General features: G+C 40.4%; 1 protein-coding gene across 2 annotated transcripts in view; it reads right to left on the minus strand.

Annotated features, from left to right (window-relative positions):
* ADAMTSL3 (ADAMTS like 3) overlaps window positions 1-10,519 on the minus strand; it is a 433,784-nt gene that overhangs the window by 136,822 nt on the left and 286,443 nt on the right. For both annotated transcript variants that reach the window (XM_019504116.1, XM_019504117.1), the window contains exons 8-10: window positions 7,779-7,936; window positions 4,431-4,542; window positions 419-557 (exon numbers count right to left, since the gene is read on the minus strand). In XM_019504116.1, coding sequence (XP_019359661.1) covers window positions 419-557; window positions 4,431-4,542; window positions 7,779-7,936 — 409 coding nt within the window. The remainder of the gene's footprint in view (window positions 1-418; window positions 558-4,430; window positions 4,543-7,778; window positions 7,937-10,519) is intronic.

Consider the following 10,519-nt stretch of genomic DNA (forward strand, 5'->3'; position numbering starts at 1 on the left):
GTGCTAGAGCCCTATGCTTAGTGAGAAACAAAGCTACCTCCTGTCTTTAAGGAGAAAACCCAAATCATACCATCAGTAAATCCTAAAGCAGGACATGCCCTGTCCTTCTATATAAGTGCACAAAATACATGCACTAGTGCCACATTGCTCAGCAAAAAAACCTAATATATAACCAAGCCAAGAACAAAGAAAAATGGATTTTTTTAACATTATTCAGCAAAGTTTCTCTCTCTTACACAAGTTTGAGGAGGTGCTATGTGTCTGATTATGTTGGTGACAAATGCCAGCCTTCCATAACATCATTGCTGTTTAAGACTATGCAATTCTATAGATGAAAAAAGTGGGAAGTCAAATAAATATGAGGTCTCATCCCTTATTAATCAAAGAAACTATTTTCTTCAATATTTGTCACACAAACCTAGAAGGACAGGGATCCATGTTGCATTCCTTTAGTTTAGGCTTTGGTTTCTTATTTTCTGGATAGTAGTGACAGTAGTGATCGGGAACAACACGCTTCAAACGAATGTCCACACATTCAGCTGAGTTAAGCTGATAACCTAAAGTGGAAACAAAAGATAAATAAGCTAAGGTGGATAGGGGAAACAGTAAATTCTAGCAGATTTCCTTTTGCAAATACCATACCTTCCTTTGAACTCATCTGCAATTATTTTTTTGTTACATTTGTTTTTAATTAGGTAACACTGTACTGGGACATAGGACCACACCTTCAGCTCGTGTAAATCAGCACACTCTCAATAATGTGAAGGAAGCTTAATTTTTTAACTGTAATTGAGAGTCTGACCCATTGTTTCACCAGTATTTTATGAAGGTGCTCTGCACACACATTCTTAATTGGTTGCAGTTGGCTCATCTATCATTATTTGGGGTCCTTAACTGGGTAGCTCTTTTGTCTGTCTATAATTTATAAAACCTGAGGAGAATGGTTTACTGGGCATGTTAGTAACATCTGTATTATGTGATGATGCATGCAGAAAAGAGAAAGCCATAGGAATAGCAGATGAGATCAAAGATATTGTAAAGTTAAGCTGTCAAAAACCAAGCTGCAGTTTCAAAGGCACTGCTGGCTAAACGGCCAACAAAAGAAAACCTGAAGCGACTACTTGATAGAAATGTGCGTGCAGAATCTCTTAACAGAAGAGATTTGAATTTTATTCACTACTAGGCTGTTTTCCTGGCTATAAAAAGGTTTATTCACAAGCACTGACTTGCACAAATTGAGGAGAAAAGAAGGGTGTTCTGGTAAGTGCTACAAAAACCTGGCTGAAACCACAAGAATGAAAATCCAAACGGAGTCAATAAACTAAAAACATTAGTGCCAGTGCCCACTAAAAATTCTACGGTATCATATATCAGTGGCTTCTCTTTTATAAATGGGACACAATCCTAATCATGAAGTTGGTCCAATTAAAATTATTACCTACAACAATGATTGCCTCTTGCATAATTCTTGGACTATGACAGCTAGCACCATCACTCCAAAATGACCAAATCATGCACGAGGGTGATAACCATAAAGGAAATCTAAGCTATTCCAGTGCTTGAAGCACGCACAGGCTAGCTCTTGTGAGGAATGAGATGACCTAGAAGAAATGCTAGCTGCAAACAAAACTAATGTACGTTTTTAAAACGTTCTTAGATATTTTAATTTGATTTTTGAGACACTCTGAGACACACCTCTGACCCACACGCACAGATTACAGGACTGAATGTGAAATGATCCTGCTGAGAAACAACGGTGTGGCTAATTCCAATTTTTTTGTTATGTGGAACTTTTCCTTTTTAAAACGGCTGAGTTATTTTAGTAATGATAAAAGAGGCCAAACACCCTGCAGACCAAACCCTCTATAATTCATTTAAATTTGGAAAGCAGCAAAACAAACTTCCCTACTTGCCCCAATAATGCACCATCCTCAACACTGCTACTTGCTTGGATAGGAGGATAATTAAGTCTTCATGATAATTCAGTTCCTCAGGACTACCTTCAAGAGCACCAAGATCTAACGATAAAGAAGTCAATCTCATAATATGGACAGCCATCTTTAAAGGAGCGAATTGAACCCACCAGCTCAGTTTAAAAAGAACAAGCAGCCACCAGACAGCAATAATTTTCAGACCATATTATCTGACACTGGATTTGAACCAACCACCCTGAAGAAAGAGGTGCTCGCTGAGTCTTCCGGTGTTTTGTTTGCAGAGCTCATAGTACAATAATTAATGTTGCTTCATCTGGGAGGTCAGGAAGACAAAACTGCTTGGCTTTTAATTCCATGTGATGGTATGAGAGAATTGGAATTGCCACTTACACCCCCAGTGAAAAATAATGCCTCATACAGTGGTTAGAGGAATTAGATGCATGAATGGCAATCCTGTGTAGATACTATCTGCATTTTACCTGAGGGGAAGTAAGGCACAAAGAAAAGAATGGCTGCTTTGAGACGGAGTGGAGGAAAGAACCTGTTCATCTGGCCTTAAAATATGACAGTGCTTTCTTACTTTCTTAAAACTCTTTGACAAATCACACTTTAATGAGACCTGCAATAGCTGGCTAATTATACAGACCACTTGGCTTTGCATAGTCTTCATGACTAAAGAGAATGAATATGTAATAGAAATCAGACAGCCCCTAGCAAATTTCCTTATGTTAGATGAATCTACACCAGTGTAAAACTGGTGGCTAGGCCACCTCCTGTGCCTATTGCTCTACCAACCACCATGTTTGCATGAGACATAGTTGAAGGTCTGGAGGAGATGAGCTGCATTATATCTAATCCCCTGGATTTGTAATCTTTGGAAACTAAGCCACAAGTGGAAGTATGAGTTGACTTCCTCCTAACTTTCACCAGGGGCAAATGAGTACAGAAGTTCACAATAGGTGTCACTGTCAAAAGCAGAGTAGAGAAACAAGGACAAAATAAGTACAGTTGCAGTCAAGCAAAACATTTACAAGAGGACCTTAAATACTGTGCCACTCCTCTTGCACCATTCCTCTTTGTATCCTGACTCAGCTTTTACCTTTCAGCACTAATGATGCTCTTTCCCAGGTACTCTGATGCAATACACAAATGGGACTGTGTTAAGCACGGTTTAAACATGGACTACAGTTTCTTATTGCATTACCTGGGTTAGCTTTTGTGACCCCTTTGTTCCTATGGGTTCTTTAATTGTATGCCTCTCCAAGTACCATCCACCTGCCCTCTACTCCCCTTCCTCTCCCACCACTTTTCCACCTTTTATATTCAAGTCACTCTCCCTTTATGCACATTCTATTCTGTCCACTCACAGTATCTGAGGATGTGAACTTGAGTTCATAAAAGCTTGAGCTCTCCACATATCTTACATAGTTTGTAAGATGCATTACTTCCTCATGTTACCTTTGACCATGCACATTTGTTTTAAAATTTTACTCACTTTCTAAACATTATCATCTACATGTGTCTATTTTTTGGATACAAGAAAAATCTGGCCCACATGCTTACTTACTAGCTCTATTTCTGCAGTTTTAGATACACAGTCATCTGTGGCCATTCCACTTGGTCTGATACAAAGCACAAAGTCTATTTTTCTTTTACTGTTCACATATCTTGTCTCTTCTTTGCTCCATTTATTATTTATTTATTTATTTAGCAAATGCAAATCTGCGGAGCCAAGCGATAGACTCCTCGTTAACTGAGTTCAAAGCTATTAATCCACCTCTTAGTCTGTAGAGGGGACACTCCTCAATAATGTGTAACATTGTTGGTGTCTCTCCACAAGAGTACAGCTGTTTAGCGCTGAGGCCCCAGCGGTGGAGGCTGGCTGCGCAGGGGCCTTGGCCTGTCCTGAACCTGTTTAACAGAGACCACTCTCACCGTGTTAATTCAAAACCAGTAAGCTGGTGACGGGTTTGTCACAAGGAACTTATTTGTGACTTCCTGTGTTTCCCATTCCTTGATCCAAAGGGTATCTCCATTGACTTCCTATCACTCTGTAGTGTTCTAAAGTCCTCCTGCTCACTTTTAATGCTATGGCCAGAAATGGTTCATCCCTCACTTTTGTCTCCTGATAATCCCTATCTTCGTATGTGATCGTTGTTCATCTTGTACTCTTACTGAAATTCATTCTTTTTCACTCATTCATTCCACACCTTCAGAACTCTTCTGGGGTTGGATGGGTTTTTTTTACTCTCTCCCTCGCTCATAAAAACACTTCTTATTTGTGCTGACTTTTGATACTATGGCAAGACATGAAACAGAAAACAATTATGCTCATATTAACTACATACATACATGCTACCTTCTACTCAGTCAGTTTTTCATCTGAACAAGAAACTGTGTGCAATGCAGCATAAACATATTTAAATAATTAAAAAAAAGATGAATGTTGTAAATCATCCCTTTATAATCTACAGCTGTAAACACTCCATTACTTACCTCCTCCGCATGTCACAGTGCAGGGGAAGAACTCTGTCTGTCTCCACTGATGACTTATGGGTTGATAGAAAAAGAATTGAACCACACTGTCTTTGGGGGAAGTATACCTGGTCTAAAAAGATTTTGATTAAACAGGGTTATATGCTGTACACCACTACTTATGTCATTTCGTACCATAATTCATGTATGATATCAGTGTAGACAGCAATATGGCAATAGGCAGAAAACCACACAGAAATCTGGCACAACACAGTTAAACAGAGTTTTTCACTAATCAAACATTTGTACATTGCCTTTTTCCAATTATTCTCATGCCATTAAATGAAGTGCTGAGAAATCCCTCTGGTATGATTTTCTTCCTCCTTGACAGCCAAAGATCCTGAATGTGTCCTGCTCTCATACTACACTGGGGGCTACATTTTCACAATTCAGTAGGAGGTGTATGGAACTACAATGTGAACCCAGTATTCAGATTCCTCTTCAGGCAGCCATTGATCAACTTAGGTTTGTGCACAGTACTCGAGGCACAAAATAATGCACATTAATAAGTGTGCACATCTACAACATGCAAAGCAAAGGACAATCAACCAAGTGCAGCTACATCAGATTGTTGTTTTTTGTTGAAAGTTGTATGAGGCAAGTTACTGATTTGTTTAGACACATAAAAGTTTGAATATAGGATGCAAAAAGTCAGCCTGTGTCAGGGCAGACCAATAACTAAGGAGGATCAGGCAGGGTCAGGACTTTGATGGACCCACTACAGGAACCAAAAGTGCTGCTGGAATGGTTCAGGTGATTCAGTAGGTGGCAACCTTCCCATTGAATTAATATTGAACCAATGGTATATTGCTATTCTACAGACTATTAGGGCATTATCCTTTAAATAGAATTTGAAATAAAAATCTGGGCCATTTTTGGACATTTAAAAATTCCAGGCACTTTGCACCAGAGTAAGGGTGTTTAGCCCCACACTTCTGATGAACTTTCAGTTTGGCTAGTTATCTAAATTACCTCTGCAGTTCAATTAAATAGGTTTATTTTGGACTTTGCCTTCTAATCTATTTTGCAGTGATGCTATGCACCATGAGATAACCACCCCTCTTCAGCTCACCAGTAGGGGAAGGGATTTCTATTTATAGTTTGAAATGTACTAGGGTATCGCAGGGATGCAAGTTGGTCTATAAATATAAGATATTCATAACTTAAAGCCAGGCTCCAGTTCTGTATTTTAGCTCCTAAGGGACAGATCCAGAAAGGTTTTTAGGCACCTAACTCCTACAGAAATCTACGGGAGTTTAGCCACTTAAAGAAGTGTCTTGTTTGAGCTCTCCTAAGTAATTCTCCAAACTTTCATTAGAAGTGCTAAGTACATTTATAAGCAGTGATGACACCCACAGACTGTTTTGAATCTTCACAAGGAGAGTGAACCATCAGGAGAAGTCAGGCTTTGTCCCCAAGGGTAAAAGCTCTGTGAACAATGATCCTATCTGAAAATATGATATTCTAAAAACAAACTGCAACTTCTTCCTGCTATCAAAGAGTGAAAGCAGGGCAACTTCAGTGAAAGGACCTTCTCTGTAGAACTGGCTCTCCTTTGATGGTCCGGTAAGAGCAGAGTTTATGATCTTCAGAACATGGGGCAAGACACACCTTTCATGTTAAGCATTTGTTTGATTGTGGATCCTCACTGGGGAGAATCTTCTTAAAATTCTTATGTTGGTGGGTAATTAAATGTAATCTGTTTGGTTTTATGTCAGAAGCCCATATCCCATTTTGACTCCTGTATGAAAAATCATAGTAATAACAGTAAGAATGATGGGAAGCCATACATGAAAATTATTAAAACCCACGAATGTTGCTTCCCTTCTGGGAGTTACATCTTATATACACATGGTTTTTGGCATCTCCTCTAAATGAGCTGTCCATTTAAAATCAGAAAGACATTTTGTTCCTTCATTCTATTGTTCAAAATGTTAGAGGAAATATCCAAAAACGAATTAGTCAATGACAACTTATACAGAAGGAATGTGAAGCTGTAGTGACAGAAAATAATTTAGAAAAAAGACAAAAAAAACCTTTTCCAGTATGGAATAAGTTAATAGGTAGGATATTTTGCCTTGCAAATTAACTAAAGTTGAACAACTGTTAAATTCAAACAACCATAGAAAAGAAGTGTTTAAAAATGCTAATAACTTCCAGTTTCAAAATTAGTCACTGAAGTCAGTCTGTAACAAAAAGAGCAAATGAGAATGGCCTTTTGAAAATGCCCGTTTGAAAAAAGTAAAAAAAGAATGGGCAGCAGTGTATGTGCAAATATGCACGTACACATATCACCATCCTCATGTTCCATTACTTGAACACAAGCTTCAAACAGGGCTTCCTACCTGCTCTCCACCCACACACAACTGTCTGTAGAGCGTTTCATCAGCCTGTGGGGTGGGGGGAATTTCAGCGACACACTTTAAAAATATTGCCTTCACTCTTGATTTTTCACCTCTGATTATCCTAAAATCTTCTGATAGAAAATTCCTTCTCTTTGCACAGTGGGGATAGAGCTGTTTCATGTCAGTCTGCGAAACCTGAAACCTAATGCCAGGCTCACTGGAAATGTGTTCAGGTTCACCAATCTCTTAAGGGAACCTGGGCAGTAACATGGCTTTGAAATGCAATTGTATAAAATGCATCAGTTCCAAGTGAACGTAAAATTTATTCACAAATAAACTTAAAATGAAAACAGATGTGTGTTCCTTAGTGATGTCCTCTCTTACAAAAGCAGATTCTGGAACAGGTAGAGGGTAAAGGATTGGATGCAACTGGCCTCCCTTTTCTGGTTCATCTCTATCTTGCTTTTCTTCTACCGCTATATATTGTTCAGCCCTCTCTCTCAATATGAACATATCTAACTTGAAACAGTTTGCTAACTTCACCAGAAGAGGAAATGCCATAAGAAGTAAATCATAGTGGAGATCCTTACGGATGGACACAGTTCCTAAACTGACTGGCAGGCAAGTTGCTGCATCTTCCTTTGTGTGAACTCTATGTGAAACCCTCACCCTTCTCCGCAACTTATTCAAATCTGAATATGGTCTGAATCTGAATATCTCCCCTTAAATCAGTGGATATGGGTGCAGCAGTCTAGCCATGTAAATCTGATTGAAGGATTAAGGTTGTAGTTCAGTGCTGCTGCACTGTGGTCCAGGATTCAGTGGTCCAGCATAGCATACATGTAAAGAACAAGAAAATTTAGAGTCACTCTGACCATGGTTGTACACCTTCACTTTTCTTGCTTTTTCATATAAATGAACTTCAAATACCTTGGTTCAAAGAGCATAAACGCATACATCCTACCTTGATAATGAAATCTGCTCCCAAAGGACCTTGGATCTTTAGGATTTCTCTATCTGTAGGCTTCTGAAATTCAACAGTTGTGTTTTCTATGATAAATGTTCCAGGGGCATTAAAGCTGTGTTCTCCCTTGTCTCCCTGCAGGGTCTTTGACTCAATAACTGAAAAAAAAAAAAAAAGATGTACTTCCTCAACTCTAACATCTTTTCGTTTTCAAATACGCCAGAAAGTGACTTTTACCAATTATGCATGGCAAGATATTGTAGCATGCGTAAAAATTTTGTGAGCATATCTGCAACAACATCAACAACTTCATACTGTATGTGTATACATACACATATATACACATGCACAATGATTCTCAGCACTTTCTGGATACAAGAACATCAGGCTGATAATATCATTCTTTTGTATTGGGATGGGGTCACCAACTTGTGGCTCATGGGCTGGATCCAGCCCACAGAGCCATTGGATCTGGCCAGTGGGCCCAAAAGTCTTCAATGGCATTTGGCAGCAAAGGGCATTACCTACACTGCAGCTGAGTGCTGGGGGGGCTTTGGAGGTAGGAGACTTCACCTGCACTGTGTCACATTAGCCAGCAGTGGAGAGCTTCACCTGTGCCACAGCTAGACAGCAGGGAGAAGCAGCAGCAGCAGTGACAATGGGAACAGCCTACCTTGGACCTGAGCCAGGTCATTCCGGCTTGCCACTGCATAAAGGTTCCCGATCACTGTACTAGATGAAATGTTAATACTATATATAATACATAAACTAACTCAATATTACATGTCAAGCAATAGATTCAGTGCAACAAACTGAAGATGTCAATACAGACATTTACAGAATGGGAAGGGCACTCCACATGAAAGAAAATCCACTCGTACCATTTGGAAATTGATATAATCAGTCTCACTATTCAAATCCCAGAAAAGTTTGTATTCCTTTATTTTGTAAAGTTATCACAGTCAATAGACATCTACATCAACAGCCTTCTCCATCATGGCTTGGGACAGACATTACGCATTAACTGGCTTAAATGATCAAAAACTGGTTTAAACCTGTAACAGAACAGATGCTAAATGCACATAAAACAAGTTGAAAATGGCTGAAACCAATTGGAGATAAACCTGGTTGAATGCAGTATCAGACTTAACTGATTTGGGTAAAACCGGTTTATGCAACATCTGCCCCAGACCCCTTCCTGGTTTAAGTTAAACCAGACTTCCCCAGCATCCCAGTATTCTCTCTGGGTTGGGTGGGGCTCTCTATTCTACAGCAGGGCTGGCCCCGTCCCTCTACTCCCCAGGTTGCAGCTCCAGCAGCCCCGGCCCCCTGCTCCCCCTCCTCCTCTCACCGCTCCCTGCTGAGCAGGGATTCCTCCCTCCCCCCTCTGCCTTACATGGACACGTCTCAGCATTGGCTATCATACCACATGCTGGTTACCATCTGTGCTGTGGGAAACTGGACAAAGGCAGACAAGACTGTGTCCCCTTAGGGCTTTTTGGAGCAAATCAACAGGTAGCCACGAAGCTTTTGTTTTCTTTGTTTTCTTAATGGGCTGATAAACACTGAGTTAGGGGTGATAAACACTGTTATCAATTGCCTGCCAGCCTGCTGGGGGGAGGGAGGGGAACCCATCCCTAATCAGAGCGTTCTGCTGGGGCCTGCCCACGCTCCCCTCAGCTCAGCACTGTCGAAGGGAAGGGAGGGCTGCTCTGGTGCCCCCCAGCTTCTAGCCTGAGCCACTGCAAGCATGTGCCTGCATTTCTGGGATGTCTATGCAGTTACAAACCAGTTTAGCCTAGCCAGGTTAGTCTAACCTGCAAAGACTGAATCAATTCAGTCTCAGGCTTTTTGAATGCCTGTTCCTAGCCCATCTGACCTTCTTGGAGAAGGTAACTAAAGTCTGCATATTTTCTGTGTTAAGACAGAGTAAGGCTAGTAGTTTTGTTAATATGGCACTGCATAAAGAATGTGTTATTCCTGGAACAGGGAATGATGGAAACTTTTCCATTGCTATCTTGCATTCCTTGGGAACTGGGTGAATCAGGCCATCATTTCCAAAAGATGGCACAAGCAGCTTGGTACTTGGTCATCAGTAGCAAACAGATTGTCCTATGTTGTCCAAACCTCTAGAGGAAGATCGTAAAGAAAGTAAAACTGGGCACTATAGAGTACAGTATGGATACAGCACTGAAAGGAACATTAAATGCATGTGCTGGAATGCCTGAGGTGGTTATACTTGTATGAAAAAGGTGTTTTTCAAGAAACATAATAATTAGTGCTGGCAAAATATATTGTGTCACATACTGATACATTTGATAGCTTCCTTATTTCCTTTTTTTTTTTTTAGAGATTAGAGTACTGGTGAAGTTGGCCCTTAACAAGGTTAGAAGAATTTGTTTGTCCCTGTCAAATATTTCCTCTGTGTCATTAATAAGAGTGTAGGTGCATGCCCATTTCATAGTTTCATAGTTTCTAGGGTCGGAAGGGACCTGAGAAGATCATCTAGTCCAACCCCCTGCCATGGCAGGAAAAAGTACTGGGGTTAAACGACCCCAGCAAGGTGTTCATCTAACCTCCTCTTAAAAACCCCCAGGGTAGGAGCCTGCACCACCTCCCTTGGAAGTTGGTTCCAGACCCTAGCCGCCCTGACCGTGAAATAGCGCCTTCTGATGTCTAACCTAAACCTACCCTCTGCTAGCTTGTGACTGTTGTTCCTGGTCACTCCTGGCTGTGCTCGG

Source organism: Gavialis gangeticus, unplaced genomic scaffold (genome assembly GCF_001723915.1).
Source record: "Gavialis gangeticus isolate Ggan-Ray unplaced genomic scaffold, GavGan_comp1, whole genome shotgun sequence".
In the NCBI taxonomy this organism is placed as follows: Eukaryota; Metazoa; Chordata; order Crocodylia; family Gavialidae; genus Gavialis; species Gavialis gangeticus.